At 42.6% G+C, this 21824-nt stretch overlaps 1 protein-coding gene across 22 annotated transcripts in view; it reads left to right on the top strand.

Annotated features, from left to right (window-relative positions):
* The window catches only part of LPP (LIM domain containing preferred translocation partner in lipoma), a 348295-nt gene that overhangs the window by 250785 nt on the left and 75686 nt on the right, over positions 1 to 21824 (top strand). For all 22 annotated transcript variants that reach the window (XM_074833994.1, XM_074833988.1, XM_074833995.1 and 19 more), the window contains one exon: positions 11994 to 12117. In XM_074833994.1, the coding sequence (XP_074690095.1) occupies positions 11994 to 12117 (124 nt within the window). The remainder of the gene's footprint in view (positions 1 to 11993; positions 12118 to 21824) is intronic.

The raw sequence follows: 21824 nt of genomic DNA, 5'->3' as shown, positions 1-21824 counted from the left end.
TTTCAGTTTGCTCCATTCTCCACGAAGTGCTGCTTGACCAATTAGTGAGATAAGTCCATCTCTAGCCCAGGAGGTATGTGGACAGCCTTCTTAGCTGCATCTCTGTACATGGAGGAATGTTTTGACAGCTAAACATGGATCTTGTTGAGCTGTCAGTTCTGCAAACTGTCCCAAGTGTCTCTTATTTATTGAGCCATCAGGTTCTTCCTGACCTCCTCAAAGTCACTCCCAGCCTCACACAAAAGATGGCACGGAAATACAGCTCGAGCGTGGCCTTCTGAGCAGGGTGAGTTTCTTCAAGCATTTGATGCCTTGACCAGCACAGATCATTAGGTCTGTATGTCAGTGCGGTGGCTGCACCCTCAGGCTGGCAGCAGCCTTAGAGGCTGCAGCTGGGGAAATTCAGATTCCCTTCCTCAGTGCACAGCCTGGTTTGGCTGCCAAGATCTTCAGACTTTTTAAGAGACTGATGGCAAAGCAGAGGACAAGAGAAAGCAGTAGAATGGCTCTGAATCCAGGGAGCCCCCATCCCCTTCTAGCTCCAGCACCGTGCAGGAAATTTCTTCTCCTTGCTCTTTATTCCTAACCTCATTTGGTTGGAGACTGCAGGTACTTCTGCAATACACAGCACAAACCCCACAGCACCTATGCACTTACCATCTGGAGCATCATGACCACAAAATAGTTTTCCATTTGGCTTGAAAGCATGCCTGTGACGGACATGAGATCACGCACTAGATGCAGCAGGAGAAGCGGAAGGGGGGGAGCATGTGACGTTTGAACACGACATAACCCTTCCATGTGGGAATCAAGTGAGACTGAGGGTGTAGTGGTCTGCCCTGGGTGCCCACCCTCCCTGATGCCCCAGCAAAAGCATCCATGCACATGTGTCTGGAAGTATCTGATGTTTCCCATCGTCTGAAACTGGTGGGTTTTGGTTAGCATTGGACAGTTCTTGTAGAAGGGAGCTGATTCAGTAAAATCAGCTGATGCTGAAACCTCTCATTTGCTCTTGTTTTTCTGCTTGTCCGTGCTCTGAGGATGCTGTTAGTCCATCCTTCCATTTCATCCAGCTCCTTTGCACACTAATCTTCCCTAAGCTGCTCTCCTTCATGCAGTGGGTGCACACAGCCCTCTCTCTGGGGGCTCTTGCCAGCTCTGGAAGCTCCTAGCCAGGTTGCACTTTCTTCTTCTTCCTCTCTGCCTCATTCTATCCTCTGCTCTGATGCTGGGCTCTGTCTCAAATCCCCGACTGCACACTACCTTCTGACTGGTCTTCCCCTCTTCCTGACAAGCACTTCTCTCTAGCCTTTGTATTTCTGTCTTTTTTAATTGTTATATTTGTGTTGGAAAAGGCTAATTTGCTCTTTCCCCTGGCTCCTTACCCATGTTGCTAGAGCCTTCATTCCAGATCTGACCTTGACCTCTCTGCCCCTGTGGCTCTTCTCCAAGGGCCATCTCCTCTTGCCCTCTCCGCAAGCAGGATGAGTAGCATCCACAACTGCCATGACTAGTAGCACAGCCAACTCAGATCTTCTGTTCCAGCAGGTTGCAAGGAGAAGGTTGAGACCCTCTGAATGTTGAATAGTCACGGTGAAACTTCCTGCAGCATTTTTCAATAGCCCATATCCCTGCTTCTTTGACTCCCTGCCACCAGGTGGGACGTGCTGGGTCCTCAGCCTGTAGCGCTCTCTGAGGCAAAATCATTCCTCATCTCTTGCTGCCCTTTTCTCAGCTCCCACCTCCCTCTGATTGTGGGAAACTCCTGAGCAGGGACAGTGTTTCAGGGGAGACTTGGAGCTTTTTCTGAGTAATACTTAACAGCCCTGGACTGTATTACAGGAGAATTATGACTTTGTTGAGAAATTTCTACTGCTGTGAGCCAAATGAGGGATCATTTTCATAAGTACATTGGTGAAATAAATGATAGTCTAGATGACGGGCATTTACCCTGGCCTTTTTCACCCAAGTGCACTATAGAATTTTGCACTGCTTTGTTCTGAAAATACTGTTTCTGATTATCCTGAGGTAATTGATAGTGAAACATGTACAAGTCCCTTCTAAAGCAGCAGTGCTTAGGCTGTCAAGATGACATCCTCCTTCTTTTCTTGTGTATTTCTCCCTCTGCTCCTGATGGCACTGTTTAATTTCACCACCTTTTTCCTTACTGCCAATATGTCGTATCCTCTGCCTGACAGTGCTCAGCATCACAGTAGCACCTGCAAGTACAGCTAATGCCTTGGGGATGTGGGCTGCACCACGAGCTTGATGCCAAACACTTTCCCAGGCTCTAATGTGGACAAGTAGCATTAGGTCTGCAAGCAAACTGCCTGCTTTTGGTGGACACCTCCATTTCACAAGAGGTGAGGGGGGGTCTTTAAGTTTTTAATCACCAGTCATTATGATCAACTCCAGTCTGGTAATTTTTTGAAGAGGCTATTGTCCTCGCTTGGGCTGGAGATAACAGAGAGGCCAGGGCTTGCTGGTAGAAGTGATACGTATGAGCTGCAGTAAGCCTCAACAGTGACGTTCTGGGCGATTGTTCCTCATGAATTAAATAACACATCTTTGCAAATGGTACTTGACATGATGTTAGATCCCTGAGCTGAGATTCGGGTGACCTAGAGATACCTGCAGAGGGCTCTTCATGAGGAGAATTAATTGTTTAAAATGCAGTAAAGCTTCAGTCTCTTAAAGATGTATAAAGCAATTCAGCAACAAAACCATCATATATATGGTATAAAATATAAAGACGCTCTAATTGAGGCAGAAATCAGAGGACGAACTCTGATCTTTGCTGCTTACTATATTGTCTTGAGCTGTGTCAGTACCCTTTTAATACTCTTTTATAATCTTTCACCACAAGTCCTTGAGGTGCAAGCAAATGAGCTCTCCCTCTGACTTTGAAGAGTAGCAATCTAATTATTATTATTATTTGCAAATTCTCTTTTCTCTTGCACCACTAGAAAAGGTGTCATTTTGAATATTTTTTGTTATCCTTGAAGCGCACCTCAGCTGAGGGGTGAGCACAGTAGATGGCCTGGGCAGAATCCAGATGCCTGGACTGTCTGTTGAGTTTCTGCCTCCTTTCCCCTGACTCAGTCACCTGAGAGACTGAAAGTCAAATGCAGGATCATACTCAGTGCTTACACTCTCTGATGTGCTCAGAGCTCCCCATCCGCTGTCCAGAGGAACTTGGGACCCTCCAGTAACCGCTTCAAGAAACGTGGCCTGTGCAAAGCTGAAAGAAAACCAGCAAAGCTTTTAGAGCGAAAGCAGCCACACATGAGGGAAAGAGAACAGGTGATTCTGGGATCAGAATATGAATAAAATGGAGCAATCTTCCAGTCCTGAGATAAGGAAGAAATTTCCGAGTCCAGCAGGAATGTAATTTGCTTTTGCTACACTATTGTTTTCACTAATATTATTCTTATCCCTTTTATTTATACAATAAGACCACTGAGGGCCATGTTGGGAGACCAGTGTTTGTTTTGAAGATGTTATAATCCTAAAAGACAAAATGTAGGCACATGTGAGTGAAAGGAGGCACAATTTTGGCTACTAAAGATAATTAATAATAGTCATAATTTGTACTCATTCAGCATCTTTCATTCAAGGATCTCAAAGCATTTTGTAATCAAGAGTTCATTGAGACTCTCAAACTCTCTTGAGACAGCCAAGCATTATGCACACCATTTATAACAGCAGGGTGCAGGATCAGACTGGGTAAGAATATTGCTGAGAATAAAACTCAGGGATCCTGCCCTCCAATGCTATGGATGCTTAACCAAGTACCCGCTCCAGTCTGAGAAGCTTTTTTTACTGTAATTTATATATATAATCTTTTAATGTTAAGCAAAATATGTAGTCTTCATTTAAGTCACTGGTGTCCTGGGAAGTGTAATGGCCCATGTCACCGTTGACTAAAAGTGAGACTACAGATAGTGGGTTAAACACATTTGGTTAACCATTTGTTTGCTGTTACAGTTTTCACATGAAAAAAGCTTAGATTGAAACCTGTCTTGGTGATGGAAAGTGATGTGATTTTAAGTTTCTTTGTGTATTAAAACAGAAACCCAATTTGCATATTTTTAAGTATCTTTTCTAGCATATTCAGGCATCTGGCAAGAAAGCTATATTTAAACTGTTAATACAGTATGAATGCAAGTTTCACATGCAAAATTAGTACCATTAAAAATGTGAGATTTATTTTTCTTTTGAAACAAGTGATGCCCCAGCACTTCTGTTTTTGTTACCTGATAAGGCACTGCAGCTGGGACAGCCTATTTTTTCAATAGGCGACGAACCTGAACCGCAGGGCAGGTGGTGCTCATTGCACAAACACCCAGTCCAACCCCCAGCACCGCAGAGTGAATGGCGGTGAGCTCCCTTGTCGCTGTGGTCTGCCAGAGAAGGCACTGCACCAGAGATGGGTGTAAACCCGTCATGCAGTGTCATTTTTCGTTGTCTGTGAAAATGGTGAAGGTCTGCCTTTGTTGAAGTGTTTTGCAAAAGAAAAACTTAAAAAAGAACAAAGCTGTTATTTCGTTGTGGCTTGGGGCTGCTTCTGGAAGGGTAGGTTTTGGAAGGAGAGTATGTTTTGTCAGTGGTTTTATTGTGGCAATGAATTGCCCGGGCTAGTTGTGTACTGTGTGAGCAAATACATCTCTTTTCATCAGTGTGAGTTTTGGAGCATTCACATTTTTACTAGGTGTGCCCCTGTGCTTGTCCTGTAAGATGAGGATGCGTGTCGGTTTGTGGGGAGACCATGAACCCCACCTTGGAGTGCCACTTGCTGTGACCAGAGTCCCCCACAGCTCAATGTCTTTCAGTAGTGCTACCTTGTATTTATACAAGAGAGCTCTGTACAGGTCCTGAGGCTCATCATCTCCTCAAGCAAGAAGACCTAGGTGGCACTATGTACCCCAAGAACTATAGCCGAGGTGACAAGAAGCAAATTCAAACCCATCTACAGCACTTCCATACAGCTCGGGACTAAGGCTTTGAGACTCTCATCTATGGATGCTATGGCTCCTACTCTGAAATGCAGATTTTGACCTGCTGATAGCAGTAAATATAATGCTTAATTAATTAATACTTTGAAGGCAGCCCTGGAAGCCTACAGTATTATGACATAACGAGGAGGGGAGTTGATATACATCCTATAGGGTCTTTACTGCTAGTGATGATGCATGGAAGTAAGAGAGCTCTTGACTCTGAGCCCAGAGAGATGTGGAAAGGAGAGCAGCTTAGAGCAGAATAAAGCCTTCAATGTTGAAACAAATTGACAAGTAAGCATAAGACCTGATGTAATTTTATGAAGCAGACCAAGCTCTTCCAGCCAAAAACATAGGACTAAAATGGTGCAATCTCTTTATCTGTATATCGGTATAATGGTGATGCCTCATTCTCCTCAGTAGTACTATCCAGCTTGTGCCTTGAGCTCCTAGCTTTTTAAAAAAGTGCCTGAAATGTCTGTTACCAAAGTGGGGTTAATAGGGAAACGCAAAACAAAACAGCCCTCTTCCCTTTTCATATGAGATAAGCCTTGACTAGTAAAGTGTATAATGATAGGGCCAAGATGCCCCAGGCAAGATCAGGCACTGCTGCACTTGTTTCTGCATATACATTTAAGCAGCAATGGGACATTAAAATGTAGTATTTTATAGGTGTTCTTATTTGAAATATAGTTTAAATCTACTGTTTCCTGAGATAACATGTCAAATATTTATTACTTGGAGATCTGTTTGGTTTGCTTTTTCTAATGAGAAATGGCCAATGTTGCTCCATAAAAGTCTAGCTCATCTCCTGTTAACCCTGAATATATAAACAAACCACAGTGCCTAGCAGAAACAACAACTTTCCATCATAGAAGTGGAAGCTGTCATTTAATGCAGTTGTGCTCAATGCAGAAGCAAGCGGCAGGTAGTGGTGTTTACAGATTATCCAACTTTTATAACACCTAGCAAAAATAACCAGCCCTTCCAGATTGAAAACATTAGTGAGAACGTGAAGAATAGCAAGAAATGCTACTTAGTCTGTTTGCATATAATAGAATACAAACAATCCAAGGACAAAACAGTCATGCTCATTTATTACTGTGCTTGATGATTAATAAAACACTGTCACTGTGTAGTCACTTACATTGCAGAAGCTTGGAGAGCTTTGCAGGCACTGATTAATTAAGAGAGAAATATTGTTAAACCCATTTTACAGAGTAATTAGGGTACGTGTACGGTGATCCTATTGAATTCAGTATCAATACACAGAGACCAAGATTTTGTTTTCATGACTATAAGCTAAAAGCTGGTCTCCAGAGAGTCAAAGCAGGCATCTGCATGAGCAGCCTGATTTTCAGAAGTCCTGGGAATTTCTCAGCTATTTAATGATTTTGCATTGTGACTCTATTGTCTTCCTTTGAAAACTATCAAACAAGATACCTCCTCTTCCATCTGTCTGCATCCCAGTTTCACAGTGTAAGAAAAAGATATTTGGGCAAAATTGCAGGCGGTGAAGTTAAAACAGAGAAAAATATTTTTATTATTATTATTGCTCAAATTCTGTGTAACTTACTGTCACAAGAGATCCTTGAAATGAAGAGCTTAGCAGGATTAGAATAGGGCATGGGTAGCTATGTGAGGATACAGTTACAATAATGAAGTTTAAAAATAAAGAAAAATATCCTCTAGAGCTTTGAAGTAGTTACAAAACTGTCCTATTTCAAAGCAAACCAGTGTTTAACAAATGAGGGCTCTGCTGCCAGAGCTGCCTGTTCTGTATTGCTGGTTTGTTGCGGGAAGCGGTGCAGGGCAGGTAGGCAGCAGGGGAACTGATGGCTTGTCCTGCTCCGTCATGTCCCAGAAGAGACTGCGCTCCTGCCTGCCCAGCGACTTGCGATTTCGGGCTGCTGGTGTGGGCAGGTCACTGGCTGTCAGTGGGTACCTCCTCATGCAGGGCAGCTTCTTCGAAGGATCTTGATGAATTGTTCTCCAACCAGGAGTAAACACAGGAACGTGCGTGTTGCAAGGAATCAAGGCAGAGTTGTCTTTTCAGGAATCTTTATGTACTCTGGCAGCTGTAACTTTTCACTGGGAAAATAAATCAAAAATTTAATTTTTTTTTTTCCAGCGTATCTCCTCTGTAAGAGAGATCAGTTGGCCTTAATTATAAACTGACTTACAGCTGCAGGCAATCTTGATATTTCTTTGGGAGAGCAACTCATGAGAGATGTGGCACCATGCTGGATTTTTTGCTCTGAAAGTTTGTGATTGTTTTGGACAGTCAATAACTTAAAAGAAAAAGTATGGTCTTTGTCAGGCCATTGAATAAAAAATGTGCTGCAATGCTATTTAACCGTTTATTTAACTGATGATCAGTTTTGGTGAGTGAAGTGAAAGGAAAGTGCTAACTTTATGCAGATGAACAAGAAGAAATAAATGAAAGGGAAAGTAAGTATCAGTGAAAGATGTTTCTGGCTGCTTTTCAATTCCAAATTGGGCTAATTCTACCTTCTGAAAAGAAGATAATTTCCACGTTTCTGTAATTGGGAACACATAATTGAAGTTATTTTCTCTCAGAGAGAAGAAGCTTCTTCTACAACATTTGCAAACGGACAAGAAAAATGACCACGTACAGTGCACTCTGAATGATGGTGCATTCATCACAGCATCATCTTCAGATGTCTTTGCAGATTTTATGCGGTGGTTTTTACCTATTGGGGTAACAATTTATATGTGGATGGGGAAGGTTCATGCTGGCGAATGCATCACGCTAACTGCAGATCTCCCTTTTCTGGGTAGCCATTACATCAGACACAGCTGATTACCGCTGAGATCTGGAGTAGAAAACATGCGCCAGAGAAGCACTGAAACAAGTATCAACTTCGTGTACCAGAATAATTATGCAGTGATTCCACACCACTGCTTCTTTTGACCTGGCTTTTTAGGAACTGAACTTTAATGAGGAAGATGAGCCAGATGTTGTTGCAGCACTTTGAGAGTAGCACAAGCGATTAACTCACTTGCTTTTATTTGTAGCATGAAGATATTTTCTGCCATGAGGTTTAACCCTGGGAATGCTGGTATTTTCCTAAACATCCCATCAACTAAGCATGCAGGACAGTGTTTATTCATGAATGCATTTGCATCTGCACATGCGACTGCAATCGTCATGCTTTTCCCTGAGATTGTTTGGTATTTGATGGCAGTAGCAAAGGTTGGACTCAGGTGCTTCAGCTCCCAAAATGTGGTCCCTCCTGCAGGCTTTTTGTTGACAAGGGCACTTTTACATTTTTGTGGGTCAGTTTATCATCTCTGATGTTGCTGTGGTTAGCCACACAGAGTGGTGCTGAGGGAATTTGGGAGGCCATGTCGCAATTTGACACAGACCCCAGCTTTGAGCTGTGCCTAGCTAAAGAAATACATATTTGTGTGCGTTGAGGCATCATGGAGAAAAGAGAACGCATGAAGATAACTGTGGTAGATTAGACAGCAAATTGGATTTCTAGGCAGCCTTGATCATTGTACAGATCAGGAGAAAATAGAGGAAGTTTAATAAACACCAACAACACAGTTTGTTTTGTAAGGAAAGCCGGAGTTATATTTTTACCCTGACCTAACAAAGGAGGAGGAAGGAAACTGTTTTGCTGAAACAAGCATTTTAGATTGGACTAAGGATACACTTTTCTCTCTATCTTTGTGTGCGTGTGTGTCCCAGAAAACTCAACAGCATGTTCATATGCATGAAATGCATTTTCCTGGAGGCACACAGTCAGCATGTGCCATGCAGGGAGGAAAAAGATGTGCCTAGCACTGCTTAAATGTTGGTCAAAAAGGCATAGCATTTTAGTCAAAATAAGTTAAAGCATCTCATAACATTGCGGTTGGTATTTGTTATTTTTGCTGACATTGGGTACTGGATAAGTAATCTGCCTGGTTTGGAAAAGTGCAATGTAGATAAAATACGAGAGCAGCCTATTTATTGTGTGTACAAGGCAATGTGGCCTCCAAAACCAGAGAAAGTCAGGCAGAACTGAAAATCTGCAGATTTTTGTCATTTTAAATTTTAAATGGCACAGCCCAAGCCCTTAGTGAAGCAGTCATGAGCGGGCCCCCGATCACGAGGTATGGGAAGCCAGCGTGGAAGAGAGGGAGAAGCTTCACACACTGCCTGCCCAGGGTGTCCTGCCGAAGCCTCGCTGGTGGTGGCCTGCAGATGCGGTGGCTTTGGGTCGAAGAGTGGCCGGTGTAGGTCTGCAACGCTGAGTCGAGCCCCAGCAGGCTGTGTGCGAGGCTGAGGATGTGGGGCTCACAGCAGCCTGGCTGCAGGTTTTGTCTTTGCCTTAGAGCCCATGTGTGATGATGGGCAAATCACTTCAGCTCCACGCATCTTGCTTCCCTCTTCTGTGAACAGAGAGCAGCTTGTGCCTTTTCTTTCGGTCCATTTATATTATAAGGCCCAAGGGTAAAAGCAGTGTTTCAGGTTATGTGTGGACAGAGCTCAGCAGAAATGCCGGAGCATGGTACTTCCATGCATTTGTGCTGAACTGGTGACTGCTAACAGGGGAGATAAGAGGGATGGGGGCCATCATCAGCTTTGGGCCACACTGTGTTCTCTGTGCAAAGTCTAAGGAGGGAGACTCAGTTGATGGGCTATCAATGGTCATTCCTTTCTGCATGGAAACTGAAATGGGTGCAATAGATGGAATAATATTTTAAGAGGCTCAGTTGCCAGCTTGATTTCTCAAGCTAATAAATCCTTGGCTGCACTTGCTGTGTTAAAATATATGTTCAGGCAAGATTCATGATCAGCTCTTAGGAACAAGAGAGCAAAGGGAAAAAATAGGTTGTTCCAAGATTAAATGCTTTACATTTGGCACCTTTAATTGGCTTATTAATAAACCTTTTTTTTAAAGGGTTATGCTATTTATTATTCCTAATGAAATAGTTGTCAACTAGCCTTCTAAAAACAGCCACAAAGCACTGGCCAAGGGCGTCTAGGTGTGCTGGGTCAAGTACCTGGCTCTGAAACTCCTAGTCATATGAGTGGCCTTATCCCCACCAAAATGATACATCCCACAGAGATGACACATGACTTAGAAAGCAAATGCAAGTCCTGTGCACCATACAGGTCTGTCTCCCCATATGAAAAAATAAGTTGTGGTAACCCAAACGCATGAACATGGTTGCATTTGTACAATGGAGTGTATTGAGCTGTGTGGGGGTATCCAGGATTTCCAGATGTTCAACAGCTTCCTCAGAACAACTGATAGGCATCTAGAAATCCTGGGCAAGTGCACAAAATCCTTTAATATTGCTCAGAAAAAAATCCATGAGCAGAAAAAAACAACATCGCTGGGAAAACCTGAACGTATGGTAGGTCTAATCTATATTCTCAGTCAGGGTATGGCAAATAGACCTCACACAGCCCTCCAGGGAAATTCATCCAGCCTGGGACTTATTCCAGGTGCCCTTTCTTCCAGGGGACCATGCCACCCATCTCCCTTGTGCACTGCTGCTACTCTGTTAGAGAGCAGTTGGCGGGCAGGCAGCGGGTGCCACTGCCAAATTGTGTGTGCACAGCAAATCCAGCACTTCCAGGGAGTGCAGTCATCTGCTGCGCTCATGGTGCAGCGCCTGTGAGATAGATCAGGTCAACAAGTGAGGGGAGTGATGGTGTACAGCTTAGCATGGGCCCTAGAAAAATAAATGTTACAAGGTCAGGAACATGCAAGTGTTTGGTTTCTGGGAGTGGATGATTGAAGTATTATTGCTAAGCGCTGTTCTGAGACCTTCTCTGCATTGATTGATGTCTCATTCGAAATCTCCTTCTTGCCTGAAAGAAAAAAGCGTGAAAGCATTTAGTTAATTCTCTTGCAGTGCTTTAAAGCTGCTGTTCTGTGTTGAACATGACTTGCTCAATAAAGATTCATCATGTCAGATGTAGTCTCTATAAGCCAGATAGAAGTGGCCCGTGTATTGTTTCCCTAGTGATTTTACATTTTCTTCCCATTTAAGTAGGTATGGAGCATGGAAAAATGCTTCATTATAGACTAAGGCTCATAAGTTTCATATCTGAGGTCAAAACCTTGATGAAGGCAGCAATTAATCAATGAAATCACTAGGTTTACTGAAATGCTGCATTTCATAAATAAGTTAGTTTTTGCACGCAAGTCTTTCAAGAAAGCAGTGCACACAAGGAAAGCTGGTGTCAGCATTTTTTAATCCTGAAATGACCGAGTTTCTCATTATGGACACCAAACTTAGCTTCTTCTAAGAAACTTCTAGGCATGAGACTATTTCTGTGCTTCTCAAAATATGCCTGCGCTTCTGCTGTTTTCCAGGGAGAAGACTCACTGAGACAGACTGCAAATACCGTATGCCAGCTGTTAGCATATGAAGGCCAAGAGGTCTCAGTTTCTAAGCACATATTAAAACCTTTGTATCCCTAGTACTAAAAATCTGTGGACCAGCTCCTGATCTCACTAATGTTAACAGCAGGATTTGTGTCAAAACAAACAAGAAGAGAACATAACTAGCAGCTCGGGATTATCTGTCTTTGTCCATATACTCCACCACTGTAGGAATGATTGTTCTAGCATCTTTTATATTGTGCTGTTAAGTGATGGAAGCTTTTGCCAAATCCAAACTGAAATGCTTCCAAAGCCTTTTTCAGTGTTGGAAAATGTTTGTATCAAGTTATCCTTGGAATAATTTTCTCCTTTATTTATTATTATGTGCTACCCAGTAGACACCTAATTATGAGGCAGAGAGTACTTCTTATTCTAGGAGGATATATAGCACTTCACTGGATGTTTTTAGGAGTCCATTTTCATTACATTAAATGAGATGTTTACTTGCATGAATCCCTTGGGTTTTAAAAAAAGCAAAAATAAGACAAAGAATGAAGTTCAACACCGAACAGCCAATAGACCCTTTTACTGTGGGTGAGTGCTTTTATACCACATCACAGACTGTGTGTCCTTTCTTTTTCAGAGTGGGTATCCAAGCTCTGGACCTGCATCAAGCACTCCTGCCTTCAGGCCTGAGGATGAGCTGGAACATCTGACCAAGAAAATGCTGTATGACATGGAGAATCCTCCCTCTGATGACTACTTTGGTGAGCAGTGCCATGTCACAAGTGTCCATAGCCCCCTTCTGTATTTACCAGGTTCGGTAATGGGGAGGCCTGACAGCTGTGCTGTTAATGTAGTGACATTCGTATTGATGGATTTGCTTTCCATGCTTGGGCTGGAAGTGTAATCATCCATAGGAATTCCTCTGTAATTTCAACATAAATCTCGTGCTCACTTGCTGTATGTTTATAATAGTCTTTCTGGTTAGAAAGTTGAATTTTTCAGTGTCTGGTTCATTTTCACACCATCTGTCCCCAGCTTCTAGGCTACCAGGCTGAATTCAGGTGCGGTGCACTGTCTTGCCCACCTGCCCCATCCCTTCTCACTGCAGCTGCAAAAAGCCCGTCAGTGTAAATATGGTCTGCTCCCAAGGCATGGATTTTCATTTTCTGTATACTGGCATAGATTAAAAGGAAATCCATGTTGAGTCAATCAGGTTGGTTTTACATGGGGACCCGTTAGCCCAGAACTCAGTCCGTCGAGTATGAAAAAGACAAATCTGAACTGATTGACTCATAAGGATGTCATCTTCCTTGCCTGGAAAAAGATAAGCAGCTGATTTCCTTTTTAAATGGTATAGAACAGAATTATCTCAGGCATCTATAGGTGTGAAATATATATCTTGCCTTTATATAAAACACAGATGAGATGGCCTCTGAACTCTGCATTGAAGTCAAGAGCCTTGGGCATATTTGATGCATCTTGTCTGTATGCTTAGTTTCTTATAGGCTTGGGTGATAGTGTTGTTAGAAAACAAACTGCTATAATTCGTAGAGTTAAAGACTGGGACTAAAGACTTGTGGTCTTTATCTTCCTTTATTTCATCATTTCTTAAAAACTTCATTTAGATTGCCCCATAGGTCTATTTACTATAGATTTTGGCTGGACCAAAACATTTTTGGCTTAAAGAAACTTTTGTGGTTAGGTTTAATCAGAAAGCAGGTGGGACCAAGGTTTCACTAATAAACAAGGATCTTGCAGTGACAAGGATCTGATTACATGAGAAGGTCAGAATGTTCTCATCAAACAAACATTGCCCTTGTAGATGGGGTTGATATCAGTCCCCATTCCCCATCAGTACCTTCTTCCTTCTATGGTCTCCACCCTCACAGACAAAATGTCTTCTCTAAAAACATTGATAGTCATCAGAGTTGATGACTGGCACAGATCTTAGGTGTGAGCAAGAATGACTAACTGAAGAGAGGATAACCAGAGAGCATTTTCTGTGCTGCTGTGTTTGACTTCATCTCTGCCCATATCCATTTGTGCTCACTCTCTGATGTTTTAAAAGCAAAGCAACAACCAAACAAACATAACAGGTATTTAGCCATTAGTGTGGGCGGGCAAGAGAGAGAAACTTTTTTCCTGCTACCTTCAGGCAAATGGATGAAGCCCTGAAGCATGAGATTTGATTACAGTCATTTTCTTAATGCAGAGCTGTGAGTGGCAGGAGCTGGTTGATGGACCAAAGCCCACCCAGTTCTCCTCCTAGTCCAGGAAGGTGAACAAAGAACTTGGAGATTCAAAGGCTCCAAGGTCAGAAGGGACCTTGCCATTATACTGCCTAACGTGCTACTCTCAGTTTCTCCCAGAAACAGGATTGAATCATGACTTTAAAAACAAAAAATCTAATCTTATCTTAAAGACTTCAAGCAATGGTGAGTCAACCACCTACCCCTGATAAGCTGTTCTAGTGATTAATTTTCCTCACAGCTCAGAAATTGCTTCCTGAATTGGAGCTTTAGTTTTGTTTAGTTCTTGTATTTATGAAACTGAAATGCTCGGGTTTTGCAGACTAATACTGTATCTCTAAGACAGCCCTGATCTGTTTGAGACTGTGGTACATCAAAGTTTTTTCATCCAAAAGGGAGGCATAGCTCAAAGGGTTGGATCATAAAGTCCTTAATGTTAGGTCATCACTTTGGCGATCAGATGGGAGGTCAGACCAATGCCATGCCAATAGCTCTTAATTCAGCAGGAGACAAGAAAATGGAAAAGAGGCTCCAGAGCATTCAGAACTTTTGCCAGTGTTGTTTATATAAATGATAGCCTGATCAAAGATGGAATAATCATGCATGATGCAAGCTGGAAGATGAAAACCAAACAACCACCCTAGTCCTACCTCAAGCAGGTGATGTTTAATTACAAGCTGCACCTGACTGATCTTCTAATTGCACTGAGTCTATGCCACTGAAGGTCATCTCTGAAGCAGTGTCCAGCCTTGGCATTCTTGATGTGCAGAAGAACCATGTGTTGGGCTTAACTCCTCCTCAGCTCTCTAAGCATGCTGTGCCCCATGCAGCCATTTGGGAGACACAGCCACAACTAATTATATACCTACCAAGAAAAACATAAAACAAAACCAGCAGTTCTGGAGCACAACTGCTTTTTATGGTTGGATAAAATCAAAGAGGTGGGCTGCCCTCATTCTCCTAGGTTTGTTCCAGCCCGAGCTACTCCCAGGAGAAGATGGTCCCTGGAGTCATAGTTGATGAGACTTTTTGATATGGCAGTACGGGCCGGGAGTTTTGTACTAATTCTGGCTATGTCAAAGCTAAATACCCATCTACTTGAGCTGTCAGCCAGTGCCTTTCAGTAACTTCATGCTCATGTGGAAAGAACAAATTAGGTGTGGGAGGAAGAAAAAGAGTCTTTCAACTTTGGTTAACTGTCTCAACCAATATCTCTGCCTTTGTTCTTTATTTGTTTAGCACGGTAGCGTGGATTGTACAAGATTCATATGACACATTGATCAAATAATCAGAAAAAGGACAAATGGGCAGAGACATTGACTCTGATTTGCATTAAATATCTTCTGCCTGAGGTCTAAATGCCGTGGTAATTGTAGCATACCAGATAGCTGTCAGCTAATCACTTTTATTAGTTTGAATTTAGAAAACTGGATTTCAGCGTATTAAAAGTTGGTTAAGAGCAGATAGGTTTTGAATTGAGGAATCTAATTAACCTTGCTAGAAAGCTGCAAGGCGTTATATTAAGTCATGAAAATAATTTGTTGGAATAATTACATTTGAACTGTCAGGCTGGAGGAAGGTCATTTTACTTGTCCCGTCAGCACTCTAGGATCTTTTCTATAACCATCTTACTTCTGCAGTTTCACTTGCCATATCTCTGGTTTTCGATCAAGCTCTCTTGATTCTGCAGTCAGTGTGGGCAGAGTGGAGGTTCCTGGGGAGGGAAGAGGAGTAGGAGTCAGTAAAGTTGTCTCTTTGCCCTGAAAATGCTGGCTGGTACTGCTGGCAGACCAAGTGAGCTGAGTTCAGGAGCAGGACACACAGCACTTCCATCAGGTCTGTGCTCACTTATAACTCTCTGCAGCTTCCTTGGGTGGAAATTACTGAAGGTGGTTTCAGAGTCAGGGGAACTGTTCTAGCCAGTGATCGCTCATGCACGCACACACAGCTGGCAACACGGCATGGCGTTCCCGGGGAGCTTAGGCGCATGGTGAGAGCCAGAAGCAGCATACTGGAGACACACTTCAGAGCAGCAAGATCACAGTTTGCAGCTATTTCTTGCCTAACCTTACCACAGCAGCACGATCCAGTCACTGGGAAATCCTCTAGCTGCCATTGGCAAGGCAGTGCTTAAACATGGAAATGTCATCACTAAGCATAATTTAAAAAAACACTGTAAATTTTTAGGAGTTAAATATGCATGCTGGGTATTCTGCCTAACTTAGTTTTGTTGGAAGATCACACTACCATACTAAGCACCCCGGTCTTTGATGTATGTCCCCTCCTACCCTCCTGTAGGTTTTGGAGTGACTTCTCCTAGAAAGTCCTTGGCAAATCAGCAAATTGAAGTCTCTTAAGTCTAAGCTACTCTTCTTTCTTTACTGCTGATTCAGTTGCTGACCTGTAGTAGTTGGCTGTCTTTAATCAAATCCCTTTTTATTAGAAAGGATTCCCAAATGTGTTATGCACTGTGCAGTAGGGATGTTTTTTCTCTGTCACAGCCCTCCCCATTGATAAATGTGCTATTGTAGATAGGCATGTCTGATTTGTTGAAAGAAAAGAATACTTTGTGGAGTGGAAATTGGGTAAGGTTTAGGGAGGAGAAATGGATATTTACAGAAGATTAGGATGAAATTATCAAAATTTTTTGTTGGCCACCATGGGAAATTAAAGCCCTTGATTTTGCATTAAAAAAAACCAAAATACACACACACAAAGATCACAACTGTTCTGGACCACTGTTTCAAGTCTCATAGAAAGAAATTACTTCTGGCAGCTTATCAGTCTCTATCATCATGCAGACAGTGCTGATTAAGACTGGAAAAGTGCCATCAGGGCCCCTCATCTACTGTTGTCTTCTGGACTATGTCCCATCTGAGTCACTCCCCACAGCAGAGGAGTTTCCCTGACTGGTGGGAATAAACTTTCACTGATATTTTACTGTAAGCGCTCAGAGCTACCAAAGGAACCACCAGTTTTATGTATTTGATAACATAGCAGTCTCCTTTTGTAGTTCCAGCATGCTGTGGGGATGCACATGGGGAGAAGAGAAATACTAAAATGGTCCTGTTGAAAGTACTCACTTTGTGCAATAAAAGGACCTTGATTTGTCTCAAAGCTGATAATTCGGGATATGTAGTTTTCTTACGTGTATTTGCTATATGCCCTGACATTGACAATGGGAGAGGTGGTGCAGAGTTAGGCTGAGGAGCAAGGCCAACAAGTAGGATGCTTAACTTCCTTTTCTGCTTCTCATCCTGACCTCTTGTGAGACCTGAGGCACATCATTTTACCTTTCCAAGCTTCCTTTTTCCTCCTTTCGCCTTATTTGCAGGGCACTTAATCTTCATAGTCTTTCAGACAGGAGCTGATTAACAGCAGCAGTTGTATGAGTGTCCCCCATGGAGAAGCCTTCATCTCCAGTGGTTCTTTGAGATGCTGTATCACAGTTAAGACGAGAGAACAGTAAGTGTCACCGGTATTGAATCTGTCAAGGTTCTGTCAACCTTACCACTCACTGGCTTTGCATCTCCATTAGGCTTCCAAAATCCTTCACTAGGACCAGAGACCTGGTGTCCGAATGCCGTCAAAGGTGTTCCCTAATTTTACTTCTTGAGAGGAGGGACATGTGTTAGCAGGTAGCAGTCCAAGGAAGATATGGGAGAGAGTGTGGTAGAGTCATAGAAGCTTCAGATGAGGAGGCACACTAGGTTGTCCAGGTATGGCTTCCTTCAGTTCATGGTGTCTTTGTTTCCTTTGACATGGTTCTGTGCGCTGGACAGTTCTAATGTCTCTAAACTGAACATGTTCTGCATTGCATTTCAGTCTTCATCAGGCATTTCCGTAGCCTCTAAGAGGCTTGGGTAGCCTCTTAGTTTCATCTGAATTATGACCAGAAAAAGAAAATGAAAGTTGTCATATCTTGCCTGTATTCCTAGGTCTCTTCTGAAAAGGTTATCATTAAAAGATGCATATTATTATTACAAGAGCATAATTACATTGTGATTTTGCCATGTAATGTGATGTGTCATCATGTCTTTTGTTTAAAGGCAGGGTTTCTGGTGCAAGATAGCATATGTCCTCATCTAAACATCTGGGTCAGAAAATAGTAGGTTAGATTTTCAACGACTGATGAGCTGACAATCATTTTCCGTTATGTAATCTCTCACAAAAGCAAGAAGAACAGACGTATAATGGAGACCCTTTTCTCCATTGTAGTTCAAGTTGTTGTTTTTTATGTTCAAGACGTATTCCAGCATTTGCGCACAGCCTCAAAGGCTGGGAGCAGCCTTCACTCAGGGAGGTCGTGGTGTGGTACTATCAACATCCAGCTGCCCTCTTGTGGCCTGCCGCAAGGGGAGGGAGTCACCTTGCCCCTTCTCCCCAGGGGCTTTAATTACCCTGGTAAATGGCTTTCAGAGCCTGTTTCTTCAGTCTCACTTCTGTCAGTGTTTGTCACCCCCATCTAGCTTTCTTTCAGGGAGTCCTGTGACTGCTGGCATCCTTGCACAGCAAGTGCAGTTAGAGTTTGGAGTGCAAATTTATAAGGATAGTCTCAATGCAACCTACAGGGTGAATTTTGCCCCACAGTTCCAAAGTGGGAAGAGCAAAAAAGGCCAGTGAGTGGTTGGAGAGCAAAATGTACCATGTCTACATGCATTTATCTCCAGCCACGAGAAGGCAAGAGAAAACAGGGGCACAGTCTGTGAGCTGGTTTAAGTTGCTTTTCAGCATTTGAAAGACTGTAAATGGATGCAAAATTTTGAATCTTGCTGTTGATGTGATCCAATCCTACTCTGCAATGATTGCGGGAAAAATGTTTTGTGAAGCTAAGCACCTAGATCTTTTTGTGCCAGGGATCTTAGTCACAAAGTTTTGAGTGCACATCTCTTAATGAAGATCAAGCAGATGTTGCAGTCAGGAATAAGGGAAGGTTGTACTCCTGTAAGCCCCAAGTACCTGGTACCTACATGTGCCAGGAGGCAGGAGACTCATGTTCCCTTTTTCCTCTTCTTATCCACACAAGAGTGGACAAGAGTTTGCATCACGAGTGTTTCTGAAGCACAGTCTCTTCAGAGACCAGCAGTGCTTCACAGATGTGATCTAAATCTTGCATCAAAACCAAAAGGACCTTTTGTTACTGTAGGTGATAAAATGCCAGCTGGAACAGGTAGCAAGCAGCATGACTTCCTTGGTGTTTTTAAGTCCTGGTTTAGCTTGAATTGCTGGCAGTCAACCTAGACATATTTTTACTTTTAAACAGAACTGATTTGATGCAGAAGTCATTTAATGGAGAACAAGTGCAGAATACCAAGGTAGCATTTTAGCAAAGGGATTTCCATGATCGCCTGTATGCTGTGAAAGCAAGATGAGTTTCAGGCCATGAGTGGAATTAGGTTTGTCCCAACAGTCAGTAAATGAAGTCTGACAATTTCCTGCTGTCTTCTAAGAGGAGTGAAATGTGATAATGAAATATCAGGGATGCGTCTTTCTAAAGTACAGCTGTATTCTACAGGATTCTTCAGCATGTTTAAAAATTAACATATACATGGAAAAAAATTAATCCATGAGGGTGATAGGGCCCTTGGTGTGCTAAGAACTATACAAATGGATAGCAAAGCCAAACCCCCCGAAATTAATAGTCCTACATGAAAACAAAGTAAATCTTTCTACCTTTATTTGAGAAGCAGTTCAAAGAGAATCCAGCTTGTTCATGATAAACCTACATGCCCAGAGTAAACTCTCTATGGACTGAAATGGCTGAAGAACTGATAATGAACCATCAAGTCTTCGGCTGCAGGTCATTAGTCCGTAGCTATCTCAGGTCATTAAGAAGCGAAAGTGTGACCTACCTTATGGTTGTTTCCTGCCCCACATGAAATGAGTTGGCTGGTCTCAAGGGGGTTCTCTGTGGTACGTCATCATCTCACTAAAAACCATAAATTGTGGCACCCGGAGGAACCCTGGTTGGGAATCTCCTCGAGGAGGCCAGGAGCTGAAGGCAGACTGTTAGTCTAGGGGCATGCAGGACGGAGAAGGTTTGTTCTCCCTTTCCTTCTGTTAGATCTGTGTAATGGAGATGAGTGAAACCAGGAGTTTCCATCCAGGATTTCATAAGCACTAAATTCTCACACACAGGTATTTTAAGAGGGAGTGTATGTATGTGTGTCTATGAATGAGTGAGAATGATTTTCTGTATTACAGTTCTATAGAAATAATTTTCACTTCAGATAGAGCTTTAGAGTGTTTTAAGACTGAAGACATTCTTTTGTTATTCCTGACTTACGGCTGAGTTGTGGAGAGAGATACAGGCAGTCAGTTTTGGAGCTGAAATTAGAAACCACACTTCCAGCCATGCAGTCCTGGACAAATGTTTGTCCCAGTAACATGAAAACAGTTTAATTTCTCTTTGTTTTGAATTAGTTATGCACATGACCTGGCATAAATGAACCCTTTCCTTTGCTTTTTTAAAACTGAAAACAGCTCACCTATTGTTTGAAGCTGGTTGCACTAAATTTGCAGTTGCTTCCGTGTTATATTATGGCTTATTTGTACTGCAGTAACATCTAAGGCCTGCTAGCAAGACTGTGGTCATGCTGCACTATGTGCAAATTAAACATGAAGTAGAAAACAGTAAGCATCCCTCAGAGCTCCCAAACTGAAAATACGGCAAGGCCCAGGAAGTTATTATTGTCCTTAATTTACAAACGAGGGGCTGACTGGCAGAGTTTAGATGACTCACCCAGAGTCATGCAGAGAACCAGTAGCAAAGTGGGAATTGAGCCTAGAATTCCTTCAAGTCCCGTGCCTTACCCACAGGCATGGCCATGTTCTTTATTTTATGTGAAAATCAACAAAATGGACTCATGAGCTTTGTCTGATGAGAAATCACAACCTGGCTGAAGGCTCTTCCCAGCATTTAGATTACAAGCCCTATTTTCCAGGGTTAATAACATGGCTGTGAAAATAAGAAAGGGGGAAAAAAGTGCTCCAGGATCACGCTTGGTAATTTTAACTGCAGTTAATATAGTGTACCCACTAATGCTATCATGCTTCAGCATTTAGATAGTTCAAGGCTATTAGGGAAATTGATAATTCACCATAGTAATCTGTTACTTTCCAGTCTAGCAATCACCGTTCCACGGGGGTGGGTGGAGGGCACAGTGTGGCATTTGTTATTTCTTCTTCTGGTGGCATTTGTCTCATGCTGTCTTTTTTGATATGGTGGTTTGTCTCTTGCCAGTAACTTTTGGGGGTATTTTGAGTGTCATTTGAAGTTTAGTTGGGGGGAAAGGCCAGATTTTATCTGAGAGTGAAATGTGGTAAAAAAAGAATTAAACAGGGCTGTCTCATTTGCTGAGTGTTCTCCTCCAGCCTGTTCTCTTCTGATGGAAACGCATCAAAACTGTTTGGTTTTTTTCTTTTCTTTTTTTTTTTTTTAAGGAATCGCTTTGACTCAGATTGTGCGAGATGAATCATAACCCACTTTCTCATCTGAGATGTGCAAAAAAAAAAAAAAATTCCAGCTCTGCTGTCAATGTCAGCATAATCAATACAGAGTGTTTCTCGGTGGTGCAAAGAGGTAGGGGAGGATTAAAAGAATCAAAAGTAGCCAAACTTTCCTGCTGCTTTTAGTGAGCTGCACTCTTTTCATGTCTGCAAATGCACCTTGCTGTTCATCATGTCATCTTGGACATGAACACAGCTTTCACATCTCTAGCTACAACCCAGGGTCACAACCTGTGCTCAAAAGTCAGGAGACTGTCATCCCAAACTGGCAGGCAGATCACGAGAAGCCAGCCCTGGCAGACATTTGGGACACTACCAGCAGCCAAGAGTAAACCTGTTTCGACTTGCGAAACTTACTGTTAAGATGTCACCTGCCTGGACTGTGCCAGCACAGATTTTGTCAGCTGATTAGGAGAGTGTGGCAAAGCACCATGCCTGTCCCGTGGCCCTGCCTGAGCCAGCCAGGGAAATGGAAAACTTCAGTAGCAACAGGATCACTGTGGGTGCAAACCGAAGATGGGAGACCACATCTGATACCTCATCACCAGCTTTCATTTATGAAGTTGCTCATTTGCATTTATTTTTTTCTTTTTTTTCTTGTGTGTCTGCCAAGGCATACATAGAGATGTAGAAATAATTACCTCTGGTAGCATGAGCTAAGAGTGAGAGGTTAACCCCTGAAAAACTATGTTTGCACTACCAGGGTTAAA

Source organism: Strix aluco, chromosome 9, assembly GCF_031877795.1.
Source record: "Strix aluco isolate bStrAlu1 chromosome 9, bStrAlu1.hap1, whole genome shotgun sequence".
Taxonomy (NCBI): domain Eukaryota; kingdom Metazoa; phylum Chordata; class Aves; order Strigiformes; family Strigidae; genus Strix; species Strix aluco.
Note: the sequence above shows the minus strand (reverse complement) of the source record. Positions and strands in the feature narration are given on the sequence as shown.